At 65.8% G+C, this 21476-nt stretch overlaps 2 protein-coding genes across 9 annotated transcripts in view; both read left to right on the top strand.

Annotated features, from left to right (window-relative positions):
* Nucleotides 1–10657, top strand: part of CUNH1orf159 (chromosome unknown C1orf159 homolog) — a 25546-nt gene extending 14889 nt beyond the window's left edge. For 2 of the 8 annotated variants that reach the window (XM_032262040.1, XM_032262041.1), the window contains exons 2-10: nt 325–437; nt 1536–1632; nt 2680–2755; nt 5311–5406; nt 5714–5779; nt 7174–7308; nt 8630–8655; nt 8747–8777; nt 9679–10341. In XM_032262040.1, coding sequence (XP_032117931.1) covers nt 1561–1632; nt 2680–2755; nt 5311–5406; nt 5714–5779; nt 7174–7308; nt 8630–8655; nt 8747–8777; nt 9679–9977 — 801 coding nt within the window. In that variant the 5' untranslated portion in view covers nt 325–437; nt 1536–1560 and the 3' untranslated portion in view covers nt 9978–10341. The other 6 variants (XM_032262045.1, XM_032262043.1, XM_032262046.1 and 3 more) reach the window with 6 other exon arrangements.
* Nucleotides 10658–16224: 5567 nt separating this feature from the next.
* RNF223 (ring finger protein 223) lies at nt 16225–19385 on the top strand. Its single transcript, XM_032262039.1, has 2 exons — nt 16225–17809; nt 18040–19385. The coding sequence occupies exons 1-2, from the start codon at nt 17708–17710 to the stop codon at nt 18799–18801; spliced, it is 864 nt and encodes a 287-aa protein (XP_032117930.1). The 5' UTR covers nt 16225–17707; the 3' UTR covers nt 18802–19385.
* Nucleotides 19386–21476: the final 2091 nt, after the last annotated feature.

Raw genomic sequence — 21476 nt, 5'->3', positions numbered from 1 at the left:
GGGGGTTTGCAGGGGAGAGGGGGTTTGCGCAGGAGGAGCCTGGGCCACTGCATTCCGGGCCTGCTCCCTGAGCAAAGGCTGGGCTGATGGCCTGGATCCCAGGCACTCTCACCTGCAAGAAGCCAGCTTGAGGGTCCTGGAGGCAGCTGTGCCGAGACCTCTGCAGCCCAGTGATGGCCCCTCCGGGATGCCCCACTCGACATCCGGGGTTCAGCAAGGGGGTGGACAGAGGGCCCGGACTGGACCCAGACCCGCACTGTAGGCCATGGCCCACAGGGGTTGCCCTCACCTGACCTTGGCCTCACCTGCTGCTTTCATCTGCAGGACTGAGCCCAGGTCTGCAGGGCTCAGCTGAGCCCATGACCTCCCAGAGCTAACCCCTGACCACCTCGGCAGGCAAGGGGCTGATGTCGGTAACCCCCATCCTGGAGGGGCAGGTAAGACCCCTGCCAACACCTCGCCCCACTGTGCCTCCAAAGGCCCCAACCCCTCTTTCGCCCCACCTCCATTTGGCCCCACCCTCCCTGTCAAGGTACTGCACCCCAGCTGTGGCCCTGCCCCATCTCCATTTGACTCAACCATCTGTCACGGCCCACTCCCATGCTACAGCCCTACCCACTTCCATTTGGCTCCGCCCACCCTATTTCTATTTGGGCCCACCCTCCCCACCACAGCCCTGCCAATCTCTACTTGGCTCCAGCCTCCCTGCCTCAGGCCTACCCCATCTCCATTAGGCCACTCCCACCACAGCCCCACCCATCTCCATTTGCCTCCACCCTCCCTGCCTCAGCCCCACCCTCTTTGGCCCCACCCCATCTCTTTGGCTCCGCCCTCCTGCCTTGGCCTCCACCCCATATCTGGCCAAGCCCTCCCTACTTCAGCACCATCCCCTTTGACTCTGCCCTCCCTGCCTCAGCCCCACTGTCCTTGGCTCCGCCCTCCCTGCCTCAGCCCCACTGTCCTTGGCTCCACCCTCCCTGCCTCGACCCTACCCCATCTCTTTGACTCCGCCCTCCCTGTCTTGGCCCCACTGTCCTTGGCTCCACCCTCCCTGCCTCGGCCCCACTGTCCTTGGCTCCACCCTCCCTGCCTCGGCCCCACCCCATCTCTTTGACTCCACCCTTCCTGCCTCGGCCCCACTGTCCTTGGCTCCACCCTCCCTGCCTCGGCCCCACCCCATCTCTTTGACTCCGCCCTCCCTGTCTTGGCCCCACTGTCCTTGGCTCCACCCTCCCTGCCTCGGCCCCACTGTCCTTGGCTCCACCCTCCCTGCCTCGGCCCTACCCCATCTCTTTGACTCCGCCCTCCGTGTCTTGGCCCCACTGTCCTTGGCTCCACCCTCCCTGCCTCGGCCCCACTGTCCTTGGCTCCGCCCTCCCTGCCTCGGCCCCACCCCATCTCTTTGACTCTGCCCTCCCTGCCTCGGCCCCACTGTCCTTGGCTCCACCCTCCCTGCCTCGGCCCCACTGTCCTTGGCTCCGCCCTCCCTGCCTAGGCCCCACCCCATTCTGGCTCCGCCCTCCTCCCTGGTGCAGGTCACGCGCACCTCCTGCTCTCAGCATGGCACTGCCACACCTCGCCCTCCTGGCTGGCCTTCTGGTGGGAGTCGCCAGCAAGTCCATGGAGAGCATGGTAGGTGCCCTTGTCACATGTCCATGTGGCTTACACCAGGAAATCAAGCCACAGCCTCTGTGGAGGGCAGTGGGCCCGTCCCCTACAGGGGTCTAACCCTTCTAGGTTTAGAAGTTGCTGATGTCCCAGCCCCAGAGGTGCTGACCGGGTCCCCTGTTGGGGTCAGAGGGGAGCCCTGAGCTGCCTGCAAGGTGAGCGCCTGCTCAGGAATGGCTGGTTCAGGTGGGGCCCCCATGGTGAGGCGTCCCGGCCCCACTGGGAGCAGCTCAGCCAGCGGCAATGGCACAGCACGCCCCGAGTTGCTATCGGAGCGAGGATGGAGGATGCAGGCTCCAGACTCCAAGGCAGAGTGGGTGGGGGGTGAGGCTCCCTTGCTGACCTGGCTGGAGCAATTGAGGGGCTGCACTTGGGCCCCTCCCTGGCAGTGTGGATTCTCCCCCACACTCCTCAGTCACCCCGGGTGCCCTCACTGTTCACTGCACTCACATCACGAGAAACGGCCCAGCTATGGTCGACACACAAACTGAGGGCCCCCCAGGCCTGTCCGGCCTGCCTGTGGTCAGGGAATGGGCCCTTGAGCACACTGTACACACCAGTACCCAGCACACCTGGGCGTGAGTTCGTCCCTGAAACACCAGCCAGACCCGGGCACTTCCTCTGTGGGGCCAAGCTGGAAACTGCTGATGGAGAGGCATCCAGAGAACTGCCCCGAACGTTGGGGGCGCTGCTGTGGCCTGTGGGTGCTGCCTCGTGGTGTGAGGTCTTTGGTCTGGGCATGGCGCACCTCCCGGGTCTGGTTTACTCTGTCTCAGGCCCTGGTTTTCCCTGGGGATGGCCTACATTGGGTCCCGCAGGGACGTCCGGTGTGGCCGTGAGTCCCCACCTCACTCCCAGGCCCACAGGGGACAGAGGGCCACCTCATGCTGACTCCAGAAGGGACTGGAACTGTGGGCATCACGAGTGCTCACACGGCACCCTCAGCTGCTGCTGCTCCAGCATGAGCCTGCCCGGCGGGCGTCCTGGAGTTCACTGCCATGTCCCCTCCAGGCCCAGCTGCCCGAGTGCTGCGTGGACGTGGTGGGCGTCAACACCAGCTGTCCAGGCGCAAGCCTGTGTGGCCCAGGTAAGCCGCTTTGTCCCTAGCAGATTCCAGACTAGCCCCTGAGCCACGGGCGTGTGTGTGCCCAGGTTCCTCCCTTTGTGACGAGGACAGTGCTCACAGGCGCTGCAGGGCCAGAGGGGTGGACAGGGTGGTGAGGGCTGTGGAGCTTGGGGAAGGACCCCTGAGTCTCCCGGGCAGGCAGCCCTGAGAGGAGGCTGCCTGAGGGCGGGAGCAGAAGGTGAACTGAGCTCAGAAAGGTGCTGGGTGAAGGGCCTGGGGAAGCGGCCCATGACATCAGCCATTCTCACAGGGAGTCCTGGCTCCAGGGGCCTCTGGCAAAGCCCAAGACAGTTTTGGCTGTCTCTCCTTGGGCAGAGGTGCTGCTGGCACCTGGTGGGTGGAGCCAGGGATGCCCATCAACAGGACGCCACCCCCAGAGGACACCAGGCCTGTGTCATTGTGCCACGGGCAGGCCTCGTTCGTGGGAGGTTCTGGGAGGCTGTGGAAGGAACTCTCTGGTGGCAGTGAGTGGAGCAGCCAAGGGAGGGGAGGATGGAGTGAGAAGCTGCGAGGGCCACTCCTTGGCAGCCCCTGGGGGTGGTCTCCTGGTGGGGCTGTGGTGGACTGGGGGCTGAGATGCCCATGCTGTCCCTCCAAGGGCCTTGGCACCCCCATCCTGAGGCCCAGCCTTCCTGGGATGGAAGAACCCAGAGGAGCTGCTCCTAGGGATCCAGGGGCCTCGGGAGGAGGGCGTGGCCAAGATGGTGGGTGCAGCAGTCAGTGAGGCTGGGCCTGGGGGTCTGAGGCTGGGCGTGGGGGTCCGAGGCTGGGCCTGGGGGTCCGAGGGTGGGCCTGGGGGTCCGAGACTGGGCGTGGGGGTCCGAGGCTGGTGTGGGGGTCTGAGGCTGAGCGTGGGGGCTGGGAAGGCCGCAGGAAGGCAGTGATGACATCTGCGGTGTGAGCAGGGAAGAGGAAGAGGGCCCTGCTCTGAGGGAGAATAGAGGGGCTGGGAGGAATCTGAGCACCTTGGAGCCCCTCATCCTCTGGCGGGGAAGCTGTGGCAGCTAGAGTGCTGGGACCGTGGCATCTCCTGGGGGGTTCTGTACCCCAGGCACCATGTGGGTGCAGGCAGTTATGCAGTGGTCACGGTGCCCGTGGAGGGGCCAGGCCAGGGGTCGTGAGGTCCAAGAGCCGAAGTGGCCCCATGCACGGGCACAGGGTGGGAGCTGTCAGGTCATGCACGGGCACAGGGTGGGAGCTGTCAGGTCATGCACGGGCACAGGGTGGGAGCTGTCAGGTGCGTGTGGGGAGGTGCCAGGCTTGTGGTGTTGGATGTGCTTCTCTTGTGTGCGGCCCAGCCGGTGGCTGCTCTCAGGGAAGCTTGGTCACCTCCACTGGGGGAGGCTTTGGGCACTTCTGCGGACACAGCCACGCTGCCACGCTGCTGTCGGGCTCCCTGCCGTGGCCCCCATTCCTTGGCCTTCCGGGGCAGAGGCTCTCAAGTAGACAGAGGGAGCCTCCCTGAGGTCAGCACGAGCCCTGTTCCAGGAGCCGTCCCCAGTGCAGGGAGAGCGCGGGTCCCAGGCCCACTCTCCACTGCGGTCTCTGTGTGGCCGTGGCCTATTTGTGTTCGGCTTAAACACCAGCAAAATCCATGCTGACGGGCGGAGGCATGTGGTCCACCTGTGGCCAGTGCTGGCAGCCACACCACAGTCAGTATCCAGCGTGTGTCTGCTCAGCTCAGGGCTGAATGTTAGAGATGTTTAGAAACTCAGGGGGTTAGGGTTAAGGTTAGGGGTGCCCTGGCTGGTGGGCAGGACGGGCTGTCCGTGAAGGGAGGGGTATGGCTTTGGGGGCAGCATTGGCCTGGGATAGAAATGAGACCTGGTTCTCCCGGATTCCCCAAGAGAGACCTGGGGAGGGTGCAAGGGGGTGGGGGGTGGCAGGTGGACCAAGGGTCAGGGTCAGCTTGGAGTAGGAGGCCGTGCTGCTGGGGGGTGGGCCTGTCCCGCCTGGGCTGCATGAGGGAACATGGCACACAAGGCAGCAGCTCCAGGCACTGCAGGTGGGGGTCCTGGGGCAGGCTGTGGGGGGTCCTGTGGGAGGTCATGGGGTGGGGGCTGCAGGTGGGGGTCCTGGGGAGGCCGTGGGGCAGGGGATGCAGGTGGGGGTCCTGGGGAGGCCATGGGGGGTCCTGGGGGAGTCTGGGGGGGGTTCCTGGGGGAGATCATGGGGCAGGGGCTGCAGGTGGGGGTCCTGGGGAGGCTGTGGGGCCGGGACTGGGCGTTGGTGGAAGCTGGCCTCCGCCCTCCAGTCCTGTGGAGCACGGCCCCCACACAGCCCTGTTCATTGTGGACACTGCCGCCCAGTGCTCTCAGGAGGGCGCAGCGCAGTGTTCGGGTCAGTGTCCCAGGGCCCAGCCATGCTTGTTGGGGGTGTCCTCACCTGCAGCCCCAGCCCGCCGTGCACCTCCAGAGCACGTCAGTGTTTCAGATGAAAGTTACAGAATCATTTCCGGGAGACCGAGCTGCCGGGATTCTGCTTTGGCTGAGATGCCGGTACTCTGCCCTGCGCAGGCTGCTACAGGCGCTGGAATGCGGATGGGAGCACCAGCTGCGTCCGCTGTGGGAACGGAACCCTCCCGGCCTACAACGGCTCGGAGTGTCGAAGCTGTACGTCTGCCCGCCTGTTCCCGGGTCCCTTCTCGCAGCAGGGCCACAGCTCCAGCTTGGGGAGAAACCTGGGGAGGTGCTGTCGGTGTCCCCACCTTGCCTCAGAGCCGCTGTGCGCTGGGGGAATAGCCCTGGGGCCCCGCCTTCCTGCGTCCTGTGGCCCATCTGGGACAGCTCTGGTGAGGGCTGCCCACCCCGACAGCCCCTCACTTTCACATTTCTGGCCTGAGATTCACTTCAGGGTGTGCACGGGGGTCCCCTGTGGGCTCCGTGCACGCAGCCTTCCCACAACTCCGCTCTCCCGCAGTCGCTGGCCGGGGTGCACCGTTCCCCATGAACAGAAGCTCAGGGACCCCCGGGCGGCCGCATCCTGGTAAGTCTCTGCCGGGGTCCTGGAGGCTGGGGGCTGTCGGAGCCACCGCCAGTGCAGACCCTGACCACTGACGCGGTCACCGCAGGGTCGGCCTGCACTGCCAAACTGGACCAGAGGGGTCTGACAGCCCAAGGGGCTGGGGTCAGCTGGCGTGGGGGTGTGTTGGGGATGTCACACGTGGAGCATGCTGTCCACGTCTGTAAAGGGCCATAGTTAGGGGAGGCCCTTACGGCCACACCACAGGCTTTCAGTTCCCACGGCTTACGGCCACACTGCTGTCCACGTCTGTAAAGGGCCGTAGTTAGGGGAGGCCCCTACGGCCACACCACAGGCTCTCAGTTCACATGGCTCGTGGCCACACCGTTCACACCCCTCACGGCCACACAACACGCTGTCAGGTTCACACACCCACACAACACGCTCTCAGGTTCACACACCCACACAACACGCTCTCAGGTTTATACTCACGGCTTGGTCCTGCCTCTGCCTCACCCAAGATCACCCCGGCCTGTGGCCACAGTCGCAGGAACCAGGAGGGGCAGGTGCTCTGAGGTAGCCAAGCCTAGCACCTCTTCCTGAGACGTGGGTGTGGCTGGGCCACGGGTCGTGGTGCCCACCCAGGCAGTTGCAGACCCTCATCCTTCAGCAGAAGACATGCTGGACCTGGGGCCGGGGCAGAGGGCTGTGTCTGAGAGGGCAAAACCCTCACGTCTTTAGAAAGTGGACCGGGGCCTGGAGCTGGCCTGGGCCCATTGCTGACCTGAGTGGCAGTGTTTTCGGGTAGGGTTGGCCTAGATGGGCTCTTGGCCTCTGTGGCTCCCTGCCAGGGCGGGAAGAAGCAAGACCGCCGAGCCTGGCAAACGTGCCTGTGTCTCAGGTTGGAAAGTCCCCTCCCCAGCGCCATCACCAGCTGTCCCGAGCCCTGGGCCAGCAGCCCCGCCCGTCCTGGCCCAGGCAGGTGGAGACAAGTGGGGAGCAGGGGCACCTGCTGCCAGCTCAAGGCTCTGCACCACGCGGGGGCCCAGGGCCTGTGCTGGGCCCCAAGGAAGGAGTAAGCCTGGGAACCCTGGCTTTCGGGGCAACTGGAATCGGAGAGGCGTTTCCGCAGAGCCTGGCCGGGGCGGCCCCTGTAACGTGCCCAACGTCCGAACTCCTGCAAGTAGCTGAGGCCAGGGAGGTCATAACTTTCCCAGACCCCATGGCCAGATGCCCAGGCGTGGCAGAGCCTGCAGGGACCACCCAAGTCCGCGTGTAGGGCCCTCAGCCCCCACAGCCCATCCTGTGAGGCTCAGGCATGTTCGGGGAGCAGGAGCCTGCCATGTGCAGGGGCCACGGGGGCCAGTGAGGGGCCAGGGCGGCATCCCGCTCAGCAGCGCAGCTGCGTGTGTTTGTAGGGGCTTCCCACGTGGCCGCCTCCCTCTTCCTGGGAACCTTCTTCATCAGCTCCGGCCTCATCCTCTCCGTAGCTGGGTTCTTCTACCTCAAGCGCTCCAGTAAACTCCCCAGGGTCTTCTACCGAAGAAACAAAGGTATCTCATGGAGCGGTGCACGTCCCATGTCCCAGGGGAGGGTGCAAGGTGGGCAGGGCCGGCCGTGGGGATGGGCCTGGGACTGAGAGAGGCCGGGAGGGTGCAGGGCCTGTCACGGGGCTTTTGGGTCCCGTTGTTAGAACAGCAGTCACTTCCCAGAAGCACCCTTGTGTGGATTTGAGGGGTCCCTCCATGAAGGCATGGACTCTGCTCAAAGCACTGGGGGCCTTCCTCAGGGCTCGGAGCCTCTGCTGGAGCCCTCTTCCGGCACCACGAGGGGAGGGGAGCAGGGCCCGGTGGCTCTCGGCAGCTTGGACGTGTGGGCTCCTCTGACAGCCACAGCCCTTCCCTCCCCTCTCCTGGAGTCAGGGCTGGCCAGGCCAGTGCAGGGCCCACACCCCAGCCTACGCCATGCCTACCAGGGTCACCCCTGGCCTGGACACGACCCCTCCCACCGGAGAGGCAGGGTTGTGACTGCAGCGCCCTCAGGCAGGGGCGGGCTCTGAGCAGGGTCCCTGGCACCTGCCCTCATTGTCCCTGCCAGGGAGGGTCCAGTCAGCGGGTCGGACCCCGAGGTGAGCACGTGGCCATACTGTCGTGGCCAGAGCTGGGGCCTCCTCCAGGCCCCTAGGCTGCCCTGCTGGCTACCGTGAGACCCGTGGCCACCCCTCTCGGCCAGCGCTGGTTGCCTTCGTGGGCTGTTGTGTCTCCTGGGTCCTGGGAGTTGGACGCTAGGGCCTCTGCCACTCTTGGGTTCCCAGGGCGCAGCCTCCAGTCAGGGGCTGCCCGTAGCCGTGCACCGAGAGACCCCCCACATCCCGGCCTGCTCAGCATCTCTGCCTACGGGCACCCTGGGGCAGGGGTGGCTCAGGGCTTGGAACGCCCTGGTTGCCATGGGACAAGGAGAATCCAGGTTGGCCATGATGCCACGGCCCCCCCCCACCATGGACGAAGACGCCCATGCCCTGGGGCTGAAAGCCACCTCTGCCTGAGGCTCCTCCTGGGAGGGTGGGAGGGAGCCCTTCCCCTGGGGCCTAGAGTCTAGAGAAACACTTCTCATGAGAGTGGCTTGTCCCCTCCACTGAGGTGGGGAGGTGGGTCCGGGGAGGGGAGTCTCACCTGGGGGGCTAGGGAGGCCCCCTCACCCAAGTGCCCTGGAAGAATGTGGCAGGGTGGTCGGCCCGGCTGACGGCGCAGCTGGGAGAGGGGGTGGGACCTGCCTGACCCCTGGCCCTCACCCCGAGGGCCTCTGCTTCCCCTGATGTGACAACGGGCTGAGGCAGCCCCTGGGCTCCAGGTGACCCCGCCTTCTTCCCCGCAGCCCCGGCCCTGCAGCCTGGCGAAGCCGTAAGTAACCTGCGCCGCCCGGGCTGAGCATCCCCGGCTGCGGGAGCCTGTGCCGGCCGCGTCCTCACTCTGCCTTTCTCTCCTTTTCAAGGCTGCAATGATCCCCCCGCCACAGCCCTCAGGTAACAGCACCACGTGCGCCGTGGGGCTTCCCGTCCCTGGGCCAGACCCCAGATGCTCTGTGGGTTTGTCCCCAAACACGCCGGCTCCGCACCTCGGCCGCCCCTGCCCAGGTCCCCAGGAGACTCACCCGCGAGGCAGGGCCAGGGCCGGATTTGGCCGGCGCCCCATGCCCGCCTATGGGAAGAAAGCTGCCCAGGTGCCAGGCAGGAGGCTAAAGGCACAGTCTGTCCCAGCATAATAAATGAGTACTGACAGCAGTGACACCAAATAGATACCAGGTTCAGTCCCATCATCAATTACATCATCTTACGACATCGCTGTTCTCTGTCGGTCTGCTTTAGTGTAGGGACTTCAGTCTCACGGTATAGACCTATGCGTAACTAAGTGATCGCTTGTCTATTACACCAGGACAGACCGTGCCTTCAGTCTCCTGCCTGGCACCTGGACAGCTTTCTTCCCACACCCACCCTTTAATCCCTGTGACTTCCATGCCCTTTCCCGTTCTGAGACATGGGGTCTGCAGGAAAGGAGGACCCACCACAGGGCAGACCCCCACTGCCTGCCCCTCCTCCAAGTCCCAGCTCCCCCGGAGGACAGGTGCAGCCGGCCTCTGCCAGGCCCTCCTGAGCAACTGAGAGCAGCCACCCTTCAGTGACGCTGGGTCAGGCGCACCCAGGGCTCAGCCCGGTTAGGACCCATTTTATAGGTGAGGCCACAGGCACAGAGAGGCTGAGTGACCACAGCCCCGTAGCTCCAAGGCTGACAGGGCTCACCCGGCTGCGTTTCCGTGTGCAGAGGCCTGTTATGGGGGCAGGTGACAGTGTCCTTAGGGACAGACAGTTCCTTGATCAAGGCTGGACCTGCCCCGTCCCTAAAGCAGCCCTGTCTGCAAATGTCCAGCCGGCCTCACGGTGCCCGAGTGCCCTGTGGCTGCAGCTTCCACAAACCTTCAACCTGACAGTAGCAGAGTTCAGAACTCCAAAGCCACTGGCAGCCCGGCCATACCCCTCCGGGGGCTGCCGGGGAGGACCCTGCTGCCTCCCCAGCGCTGCCAGCTCAGGCATCTGTGGGTATGGCCTGGTCGCCTGTCTCTGCCCCGCGGTCCCACGGCATCTCCTCTCCTCTCTCTGCCTCCCTCTCCGGAGGGCACTGGCCGTGCGTTTAGGGCCTGCCCCGCAAACCTGGGCGATCGCACCTGAGGTCCTGACGTAACCCCGCCTGCAAACCCTTCTCATAAGGCCACATTCGAGGTTTCGGGGCCTGGTTGTATTTTGGGGGCACCCCCAGCCCCTGAAGTGTGTGATGGTGTGGGGCCCACACCTCTGCCTTCAGGGGTAGGCTGACCTTCATCCAGGCCCCGGTGCCCAGGTGCAAATGAGAGGACGCAGCCAGGCAGGAGCTCTGAGGGTGCCTTAGGGCAGGGACATCAGGGTTCCCGCCTGGTCAGAGCCAACAGCCCCAGCTGCCAGGGCCACAGCCGCTCCTGAGAGCCTCCAGTGAGGGCCGAGGCCTGCACTGTCCCCGCTGTCCAGGTCCCTCTGACCCCGCCTGTCTCTGACCCCGTTTCAGTACGGAAGCCGCGCTACGTCAGGGGGGAGCGGCCCCTGGACAGGGCCACGGACTCTGCTGCCTTCTCGGTGGAGGCCCGTATTAGCAACGTCTGACCCGGAGCCCAAGACCGCGCCACGCGCTTGGTGGCAGGAGCCTGGCACCCGGGAGAGGCCGGCACAGCCCCGGCTCTGAACCCTCGTCTCCCAGCGACAGATGCGGAGGCCTCCTTCCCACCACAGCTGCCTGCATCCATGAGACCTCAGAGCTCTAGATCAAGGCCTTGGGGGGTCCAGGTCCCCCCAGGAGAAGCAGTGAGGCCCCAGCGCCTGCAGCCAAGATGCAGGCCTGGCTCAGGCAGCCAAAGCTGGGGTGGCCCAGGGGGCAGCCGCTGCTCTGCCTGAGAGCCAGGGGCTCTGCTGCTGTGCCCTCCAGAGCCCATGAGGGGCAGGACTCCAGCACCACTGCAGCCGGTAGCCCAAGACCCCTCTGAGGCAGTGAGGTTGGTCCTCGGGCCATTCCAGCCGTGGCCCAGCCAGTGGGGAGGACGCAGCCTGGGAACCAGCTGCCTGAGACCAGGGCGCCTCCGGGTGCCCTCCCGCGTGGCGAAGACCCCAGGCACACAGTCACTCATTTCTGAGTTAAGCAGAAATTCATTGTGCAGAAAAGTCCTCCAGAGCTTGGTGACCCCGCTCAGACCCCGGGGCCTGGGACCCCGGGCCTGGCTGACCCTTGCCCACACAGGGCAGGCTCTGGCCGGTGGCAGTGGCTACTGAAGCCCTAGGCCAGTGCCCTCAGTGGTACATCCAACCCCAGGAGCCCCCACAGGCCACTGCCTCGTGGGCCTGCCAAGGCTGCCCTGGCACTGAGTCCCGGGGAAGCCCCGGCCGCCCAGGCTCTGGCTCTGTGCGTCTCAGGCTGTGCTGGTGGCAGGTGACCCTGGGGTTCCTGGGACAAAGGCGCTCAGCAGGCTCGGGCTTGGTCATGGGTCTCGGATGCCCTGCAGTGACCAGCATGTCTGCTTTGGTGTTGGGTCCACCTCTGAGGGGCGGCCTGGCCGCCAGGGCCCCATGCTTTTCCTGCGAAGTGCACCGTGGGTGCTGTCATGGTCCCCGGGACCTCGCCAGCAGGAACGTGGGGGCACGGGGTGCTGATATAAAGTCGGCCTTATGCCAGCTGTTTTCTGAGCTGCTCTCTCCCTCAGCCTCGTCCCTGCCCCAAGGATCCTCTGTTCTCTAAGGGCGGGGGGAGGAGCAAAGCCCCCCCCAGGCTGGCCCCACACACTCCACCACCATGTGCTGGGGACGAGGAGGCAGGGCAGGGGTGAAGGGGAGTCCAGGAGCCCCCGCCTGCTGCCTGGTTGGGGCCCTGAGAGCCACGAGCACAGGGTGACCCCCCCACCCCTGCACATTTTCCCCCACAGATCCATTCCCCAAATGCAGCCTGTGCACTGGGACCTGTGGCCCCCAACCCCCCAGCTCAGCCCTGAGTTGGGGGAGAGCGTGGGTGTGCCGGCCGGGGCTCCAGGAGGACTGCAGTTGGGGCCATTTGGGGAGCAGGGGCCCTGGCCACCCCGAGCCCAGCACAGCAGTCGCTCCTCAGCTCTTTGAGGGGCCGCAGTGTGGGGACGTTTGCTGACAGTGATAGGCCTGGCCAGAGAGGGCCGAGCTGGGGCAGGACAGGCCAGTGAGGGGCAGAGGGCCTGGCACTAGGATGTCTGCGCTGTGCCTGTCCCCGTCACCGCGGCAGGAACGTGACTGCTGCAGGGCCGTGTCCCCGTCCCCAAGGACACCCGGCCCAAGGTCTGCAGCCAGGTGGCACCGGGGAACATCCGTTCTGCCCTGGGCCCAGGTGGGTCACCTGGTCCTGGGGAGAAAGGAGGACCGGCCAGCGCAAGGCCACCGAGCCCAGCACTGACGGCCCCACCTGAGGCCTGGGCCACGTGTCTGTGATTCAGCCCCCAGACTCCTCACGTGGGGAAGGAGACGGACCCAGATGGGATGGAGGGAAGGTCTGTGTGACCCTGGGAACTCATTCTTGTGTTTGCACCAGGCCAGGTGTGTGGTTTGGAGGATAAAATCAGAAACAGCACAGTCAGCAAGTCCAGCAGGCAGGCTCTGGAGGCCAGGCAGGGCAGACGGGCACTGCCCCAGCCTGCTCTCCAGGCAGCCCCCCCGCCAAGCCCTGCCTCTCTGTTCTGGGTCCCCTTCCTCTCCTCCCACCCAGTGGCCCAAACCAGAAACCCAGGGTCATGCTGTCACCTCCACACACCCTGCGCTCCACGGCTCCCCTCGGCCCCACCTGCCCATTCTACCTCAATTGGCCCTGCTGGGCAGCGTGGGCCATGCCCTCCTCACCAGGCACAGGACGCCGCACCAGCTGAGCCTCCCGCCAGAGTGGACACTGAGCCGGGCTGCGGGTCGGCCCCACACAGGAGATGGGTGACTGTCAAGGGTAACACTAGGCCTGAGTCATGTCCCAGAGCCCGCCCTGTCCCACCCTGCTCCCCACACCTGGTCCTCGGGAAAGAAGTCCAGCCCCGGAGCCAACAGAGCGGCTGCACTTGAGCCAATGGCCCAGCGTGGGGTGGGGTGGGCGGGGCAGGGCCGGGGGCCCCAGAGCAGCCCCGGCCTGGAAGGCCCTTCCCCCCACCAGCCACACCGTGTTCCCAGGCCTGGCAGCACCGGGTCTGACCCATAACCCAGGGGCCTGATGGGGTGTGGAGGGGAAGGAGTCCCTGAGAGGGTGTGAGGAGACCAGAAGTGAAGGCGGTGGGGGGTCAGGCGCACACACCAGCATCCACACGCATCACGCACACGTGTGCTCGCACACACCCACACGCTCAGCCTCCTGCTCACTGGCCGGGACAGAAGGGACCAGGCGGGCCAAGCTCTGCCCTGGACACAGCTGGCCAAGCTGCTCCGCGGTCCCCGCAGGCCTCCCGAGAGCCCAGCGCCCTGGCCCCTGCCTGGTCTGGGCTGGGAGGATGGAGGCCTGGCCCCGGGACGGCACGTTCCTCTGGCCTCTCAGCTTCGCCTCCAGCACGAGTGTCAGCCGGGAGCCCAGCGTGACCTCAGTGCCCAGACATTCCCAGGAGCTGTTGGGAGGATGTTCCCAGAGCAGCGGGGACCTGGGCCCTTCCTGGAGGCAGCACGTGACCCCGAGTCACGACCTCAGGGAGCAGGAGCCTCCAGCGAGCACATTCCAGGCTGGGTCTCACCCAGGCTCCCGCACAGGGCCCCGCACAGAGCTCCCTTCCCTCCCCAACTCTGAGTCCCCACCCCTCCCTCTCTGGACCTCCATGCCTTGCTGAGACCCCCCCTCTTCCACCCCAGCTCTCACCCCCTCTCTGAGCATCCGTCCCCCCCCCCTGCCCCTACTCTCCCCAGTCTGAGCACCCAAATCCCCCCACGAGCTCCCACACCCCTGCTGAGCCCCCACCCTCCCCCATGCTGGACCCCCACCCCCTGCTGAGGCCCCTCAGTCCCCACGGAGAGTCCTGGAACTGGCAGGGGCCCGCCCTCCCTTCCTGAGCCCAGGCCCCCGTCCTCCTCCACGGGGCCTTCCCCGCCCCCCGCTGCAGTCACAGTTCCCACTTCCCAGTGTCCCTTGGGCTCCAAGATGCCCGGGGCAGCACCGGGGGAGCCTCTGGGTCCCCACTGAGGGGTTGGTGGCACCTGTAGGGGAAGTTGCCTGAGGCCAGCCTGTGGGGTGTTCCCACCAGGGTGGGCCCTGAACTCCCAGCCCACCAAGAGAGACACGCCCCAGGCCCGTGTGGGGCCCTCAGTGGGGATGGGGCCATGGCACCGGGTCTGACCTGCCCTTGCATGGGGTCCGCTGGGCCTGCTGGGAGAGAGCTGCCTCCATGACGGGGGACTGGAGGCTGGACGGCCTTGGGGTGCAGCTCGGTCTACACCAGGCCCTCAAGCGCATGGCAGAGGAGTGTGCACTGCGGGTGCAGTCCAGGCCGCTGGCTGCTCCTCTAGGCCCCCCCACACCCTCCATCCCAGCCCTGCTGGCCTCAGCCCCCAGACTCACCAGCTCCAGCCCTGGTCTTTGCACACACCAGTCCTGTAGTGTGCTATGGCATGTGGACAGGGCACATGTGAGAGCGTGTGGCACTGAGGGGCATGTGTGTGAGAGCGTGTGACACTGAGGGGCGTGTGTGTGAGAGCATGGGACACTGGTGCGTGTGTGACACGGGCGCATGTGTGGGCGTGACAGGAGCGTGTGAGCGTGTGACACAGGCGTGTGTGTGAGCGTGTGGACAGGGCACATGTGAGAGAGCGTGTGGCACTGGGGCATGTGAGCATGTGACACTGACGGGCGTGTGTGTGAGCGTGTGACAAGGGCGTGTGTGTGTGTGACTGAGGGGCGTGTGTGAGCGTGACATGGGCGTGTGTGTGGCACTGGGGCGTGTGAGCGCGTGACAGGTGTGTAAGCGTGAGACTGAGGGGCGTGTGTGAGCGTGTGACAGGGCGTGTGTGTGAGCGTGTGACACGGGTGTGTGTATGTGACACTGGGGCGTGTGTGTGCGTGACTGGGGCATGTGTGTGAGCGTGTGACACGGGCATGTGTGTGTGAGCGTGACACGGGCGTGTCTGAGCGTGTGACACTGAGGGGGCATGTGAGCGTGTGACACTGAGGGGCGTGTGTGTGAGCCGGGGACGTGTGTGTGTGTGTGATGTTGGACTGCCCTGCCCGATGGGGTGTGTGTGTGTGTGTGTGTGTGTTGGTGGGGTGGGGGGCGTGTGTGTGTGAGCGTGACGGGCGTGTGTGAGCGTGTGACGGGCATGTGCGTGTAAGCGTGTGACATGGAGGGGCATGTGCGTGTGACACGCATAGGACACTGAGGGGTGTGTGAGCATGACAGGCATGAGTGTGACATTGAGGGGCGTGTGTGTGACAGCGTGTGACACGGGCATGTGTGTGTGGAGCGTGTGACAGGCGTGTGAGCGTGTGACACTAGGGCGTGTGTGTCACTGGGGCATAAGTGACACAGGAGCGTGTGTGTGAGAAGCATGTGTGAGCATGTGACACAGAGAGGTGACATTCACATGATGGGTGTGTGTGAGCGTGACAGGTGTGAGTGTGACATTGAGGGGCATGTGAGCATGTGACAGGTACACATGCGTGTCAGCGTGTGACACTGAGGAGCGTGAGTGGACTCAGCCTCGTGTGTTAGTGTCGGACATGGCTGTGTGTGACAGGGTGTGACACTGAGGGGTGTGTGGACACGGGGCACACATGTGAGTGTGGACCTGGCCATGTTGAGAGCAGGCGTGTGTGTGTGTGTGTGTGTGTGTGGATGAGGTAGGTCAGCACACGGGTGGGCTTGGGCAGTGAAGTGGCAGGAATGGCTGGGGGCAGACAGCAGTGACCCCAGGGCCGGGGCAGGCTGGGCTGAGGTTGTGGGGGGCTCGGGGAAGGTCTCTGCTGGGAGGCCCACCCAGGAGCTCAGGCCCCAGGGACCTGAACCTGGGTGCGCAGCTTCCAGAGGTTGCTCCGGGCTCCTGGGGCCAGAGGAAGAGAGGTTTAGTCCACACCCCAGCCCAAACCTGCCCAGGCTGCCGAGGCCGTGCCAACCCCACCAGGCTCCGACCCTCACCCCTCACTCATTGCCCTCCAGTCACCTCTGCCTGGCCCACCAAGGTGGGGACGAGGCCAGCCAATCCCTGCAGCCACACCCTCGGCTGGCACAACCCACAGGGTATAAATAGACCTGCCTGGGAGCCCACACCCGGCAACTCACACCTGCCTCCGACCAGAGCTCTGCCCTGCGCATTCCCTGTGCCCCGCCTGTCTGGGACGGAGAAGAAGCCACACCTGCCAGACCAGTGCCACCAGCACAGCTGCTGGTAGCCGGCCTGGGAGGGTTACCTGCCAGGTGGAGCACAGGCCGGCTGGAGGAGAGGAAGCAGACGCTGGGGGGCAGGGCGGCCCCAGGCCCTGGAGCCCCACTGTGGCCAGCGAGGACGACCATGCCCAAGACCCGCTGACCCGCAGCCGCCAGGTAAGGCCAGCTCAGCCCACGCTCACCCCTCACCTGCACAGGCTCAAGGTGGGGCCCCATCATGGAGGGGTGGGGCCTGGGCCAAGGAACTGGTTCTGTGGGGTGCTCAGGCCACAGAGGACACTCCCCAGGTCCTGGTGCCTGGGGCACTCACGACCTCACAGTGACGGTGCATGACTCAGGTGGTCACAGTGGCCTGTGTCATCCCACCGGCCTGCCTGGGACTCACTGGCAAGTCAGGGGTGGGGCAGGGCAGTGCCAGGAGGCACGTCACAGGGACGCACAGTCAGCCCCTCGAGGCTCAGTCACCACTTGCCCCTTCCCTCCAGGTGGGACACCTGTGGCCTGGGCCACCAGGGCCACACAGTCCCGTGGCTCCTTGTGGGGGAGCCTGGGTGCAGGGTGGGGCAGGAGGCAGAGCAGGACCCCAGGTCAGCTGAGATGCCCACCTGGGCCAGGTCAGGGGCAGAGTCACATCCCCACAGCCCTGCCATGAGATGGGAGTGGGTCAGGGAGAAGAAACACATCCTGCTTCCCGCTGGGTAGGTGGCGGAGGGTATCCCGACCGTCAGACAGGGGCTGGCTCAGAGGGAATGGCTGCGCTGATCCAAGTCCCCACCCCCCGTGCCCATCAGACCTTCAGCAGCCAGACAGGCCGGCCCCGAAAGCCCCAGGCTGTGGCTGGCACGCACCTTCCTCAGGCACTCACCCGTGCCTGGGCCCTCCCTGTCTTCCCGAAGCCCGTGGGGCTCAGCTCGGCCCCCAGACCCAGAGACCCTCACATCCTACCCTCACACAGCTGCCTGCCAATCAGGCCTGCACCAGCCAAGCCAGGAACCCATCCTGGGATCCAAGTTCAAATTCACTTCACCTAACTTGGAGCCTGCAGCCTGCCTGAGAGCCACATCTGCTGGGGCCCAGGGGCTGCTGACTCCCTTGGGGTGGCCCTGGCTGAGTCTCCCATGCTCTGGGCAGCCTTTTCCACATTGTGGTGTGTGTGAGTCCCGTGACATGGACCATGTGGCATGTGTGAGTCCCGTGTCATGGGCCCTGTGGTGTGTGTGAGTCCCATGACGTGGGCTCTGTGGTGTGAGTCTCATGACGTGGACCCCGTGGCATCTGTGAGTCCCGTGACATGGACCCTGTGGCATCTGTGAGTCCCGTGACGTGGACCCTGTGGCATGTGTGTCCCGTGATGTGGGCCCTGTAGAGTGAGTCCCGTGATATGGACCCTGTGGCATCTGTGAGTCCCATGATGTGGACCCTGTGGCGTCTGTGAGTCCCGTGACATGGGCCCTGTGGCGTGAGGCCCGTGACATGGGCGCAGACTTGCATAAACAGTGGTGACTGTAGCCCGTCGTCCTTACCATGATTTCCGCCCAGGCAGCAGGGCCAGGCGGGGCAAGGCCAGCAAGAAGCGCCCACCGAGTGGTCAATGAGACCCCCGTGCATGTGGCCGGCATTCCCGGGGTGGGCTCACCACTGCAGCAGCCATGTGATGACAGGTGGCGAGGGCTGGATCACGCTTGGGGCAGAATGACCTCCCGGGGCACCGGAGGAACTTTCTCTAGGAGTGCAGGGGGAGCAGAGCCCTTCCCTGGGATCTCCAGGGCTGGTGCTGGGCAAAAGAGGAGAGGGGAAGACAGAAGACCACCAGAAGGGGTGGCCTGTGGTTGCTCACCACCATCTCTGTCCCACAGCTCAGAGACGTGTCCTCAGGCCAGCAAATGTGGCACAAGGCTGTGCCACCCCCTTGCCGGAGCAGCTCCACAGCCTCCATGCCCCGATCCCCCAGCTCGGCCGGTAGCCCCCGGTCCCCTGGCACCCCTGGCTCGGAGAAAGTGGCCTCCCCCCTGGAGTGCTCCATCTGCTTCTCAGGCTATGACAACATCTTCAAGACACCCAAGGAGCTCTCCTGCACCCACGTCTTCTGCCTGGAGTGCCTGGCCCGGCTGGTGGCTGCTCAGCCCGAGGGCGGCCCCGGCAGTGAAGCTGTGCCTTGCCCCTTCTGCAGGCAGCCCACGGCCGTGCCGCCCGCTGGAGCCCCCGCTCTGCGCACCAGCCGCCAGCTGCAGGCCCGGATGCCAGCGCATCTGCGGCGCGAGGAGCCCGTGTGGCTGGAGGGCACCAAGCTGTGCTGCCAGCCGCCGCCTGCCACGCCTGGCCACAAGCCTGGCTTTGTATGTGTGGACGTGGGCCTGAGCAAGCCCGCCGAGCCCGCTGAACCCATGCCCGCCCAGGACCCTGGCCCCCGCCGGGGCCGCCTGGCCCGCTGCTGGGCGCGCTGCAGGGACTGGAGGCGCATGGTGCTGGTCTCCGCCCTGCTGCTGGTGCTTTTCTGCGTGGCGCTCTGGCCGGTGCAGTGCGCCCTCAAGACGGGGAACCTGCGCTGCCTGCCCCCGACCTCCCAGCCCTCCACCACCATGGCCGCCTTCCCCCTCGGGCCTCTGACTGGCAACTAGGGTCACCAGCCTTGCCCAGGTCAGTCATGAGTGGGTCCCCCACTGGGGTCTCAAGGGCGTAGCAGCCACTGAAGTCGGTCCCTGAGGACCCGAAAGGAGCCCAGCATGTCTGGGGATTCCACTTGGGCCCCGCCAAGTCCAGGCTCCATTTAGCTTGTTCACCCCTCACTCTGCAGGCTGGGCCCTGACGGGGTGGATGAGAGGGTCTCCAAAGCCTCCCAGAACCACAGGCTCCCACAGGCTGCAGAGACCACCCGCAGCTCCTGTTACGCAGATGGGGAAGGGCCCAGGAGGGAAGCTGGCCAGCACCCCTCCGTCCATGCACACAGAATCGCCTGCCAGGGAAGGGAGGGAGGGGCGTGCCATGACCCACCTCACGCTCACGCTTCACCCCCGGGTCCTCCCCAGGCCTTCTTCAGGCGGGGCTGGTCCCTGCCATTGGGTGGGGGTGCTAGTCTTGCCCTCTGACTGTGGGTCGGGGGGGCAGGGCAGCCCCCCAGTGCAAGATAACCACGGAAACTTCCAGCTGCCCCTCCAACCCTTGTGAATTGTAGATTTTTAAATAAATTATTTGTATCCATCTTTAAGAGGGCCTCACTCTGTGTGCCCCTGCCCCAGCCTCAACCGAGATTAGACCCCAACGGGATCAGACTCCCAGCAGCCACTGGGACAGGTGGGCCCAAGGTTCTAGGGGATCCAGCTCCCAGCCCCTCTGGCTGCAGACAGGTGGTGGGTTTCTGGAGTTGGCTGGTGCCTCAGCAGTGTGAGGCTCCCCACGGAGATGGGGAGAGCCCAGGGCACCTAGGGCAGGCCAGGCAGGACCAGGGGGAGGGCTTCAGCTCAGCCCAGAGCCCAGTGGCTGACAAAGGGAGCCTTTCTCTTCCCCCATCCCCCACCATGGCCATACTAGACTGCACCTCGAGGAAGTCATGCCCCATGGCCCTGCTAGGGTCCCTGACTAGAGAACCCCAGAACCTGTGACCCCTGTGGGAACCCAAGCATAAGGGTCCCCAGAAGCAGAGGTAGGAACAGCCAGCGTCCAGCCTCCAGATCCGCAGACGTGCGGCCCCCACAGACCCTCTGGCCCTTCCAGGGCCAGCCTCGCTAGAGAAGAGTCAGAATGTAGCTTCACGAGGGCTGGGCAGGAGGCTCGCCAACCCCGGCCCTACCTCGTCTGCCACAAGCCCCGGGAATCCCGCACACCAGGCCAGCTCGGGCTCACGCAGGTCTCACACCCCTGACCCCAGAGCCCAGGGACTTCCTGCTCCAACCAGCTGGGCCTCTGGCTGGGGTGGGGAGGGGCTCCGGAAAGCCCCACGGAAGCTGAGTGCCGCTCTGGGGGCCCACACCCACCCTTGCCCCAGGCCCCAACGAAGACACAGAATGGAGAACACAGCACTTTACTGGAAGGCAGCAAAGCCACAGGCCACCAGGTGATGTGGGGCGTGCAAGCACGGGCCACGGCAGTGACGTCACTCTGTGACCCACAGGCAGTGACGTCACTCTGTGACCCACAGGCAGTGACGTCACTCTGTGACCCACAGGCAGTGACGTCACTCTGTGACCCACACACAGACCCACACCCTTGTCACCGGCAGGGCCAGACGCATGACGCTGCGCAGGCGGTCACAGGAGCATGTCACACACATCTCACTCGACAAGCATCCACCCTGTGACTGATGGGGCCAAGTCTCCACCGGGGCCACGTCCCAGACCACGGGGGCAGGCAGGGCCCGCAGACCGGTGTCCTGGCCGCTCAGACCCGCACTGAGTGCTGAGCTAGTGGTGCACACGAGTTCACACGCGGTCACCCGTGGGCTTGGCAGCCGCCACTCCCTCCGCCGCCCCTGGGCCTCCATGAGCTGGGGACGAGCTGTGGCTCTGTCCTGGACGCAGTCCCGACCCGCAGCTCCCGCCCCATGCGGGCGCGGACAGGCCGGGCGCTCCTCAAGCACCCGCCGCTCCGCAGGTTCGCATCCTCGGGTCCCAGGGCTTCCGCCTCCTGCGCGCGGAGCAGCTCAGCCCTGCGCCCCGCACACCCTTAGTCCCTCCCGGAGGACCGCGGCCCGTTCCCGACGCCCCACTCACACGCGGGCGCCCTTGGAGACGCTGGCCGGGGGCTGCAACCCTATTCGCGGGGGGGCGGCGCCCACGTTTTGGTTCTCGCGCTCGGGCAGGGGGAGGGGCCGCCGGTCACCATGACGACGCCAGCGCAGGCCCCGCCCCGCGCAGGCCACGCCCCCACCTGCTCGCGCAGGCGCAGTTGCTCGCCCTGGATGTACCGCTGCAGCGCCAGGTACACGAACTTGTACTGCGCCTCTGTCTGCACCATCCCGGAGCGCTGCCGCCGAACCAGCTGCGTCGTCTTCGCAACGTCCATGTCGCAGTCCAGCCTTCGGGACATGCGCGCTCAGGGCGGGGCTACGGCCGAGGGGCGGGGCCTGCATGCAGGGGCGGGGCTATGGCTAGGAGCGGGGCCTGCGTGCAGAGGCGGGGCTACGGCTGAGGGGCGGGGCCTTGTGCAGGGGCGGGGCTGCGGCTGGGGCGGGACCTGTATGCAGGGGCGGGGCTACAGCTGAGGGGCGGGGTCAGTGGCAGGGGTGGGGCTACGGCTGAGGGGCGGGGCCTTCGTGCAGAGGCGGGGCTACGGCTGAGGGGCGGGGTCGGCGGGCAGG

This window comes from Sapajus apella, unplaced genomic scaffold (assembly GCF_009761245.1).
Source record: "Sapajus apella isolate SASKATOON/1434 unplaced genomic scaffold, GSC_monkey_1.0 scaffold127, whole genome shotgun sequence".
Taxonomy (NCBI): domain Eukaryota; kingdom Metazoa; phylum Chordata; class Mammalia; order Primates; family Cebidae; genus Sapajus; species Sapajus apella.
Note: the sequence above shows the minus strand (reverse complement) of the source record. Positions and strands in the feature narration are given on the sequence as shown.

Bases quoted from the DNA above. Each gene is read 5' to 3' on its own strand.
- RNF223 (XM_032262039.1), top strand. From the start codon at position 17,708: ATGATTTCCGCCCAGGCAGCAGGGCCAGGCGGGGCAAGGCCAGCAAGA. The intron at 17,810-18,039 runs GTGGGCTCACCA...TCTGTCCCACAG, and splicing joins ATGTGGCCGGCATTCCCGGG to CTCAGAGACGTGTCCTCAGG.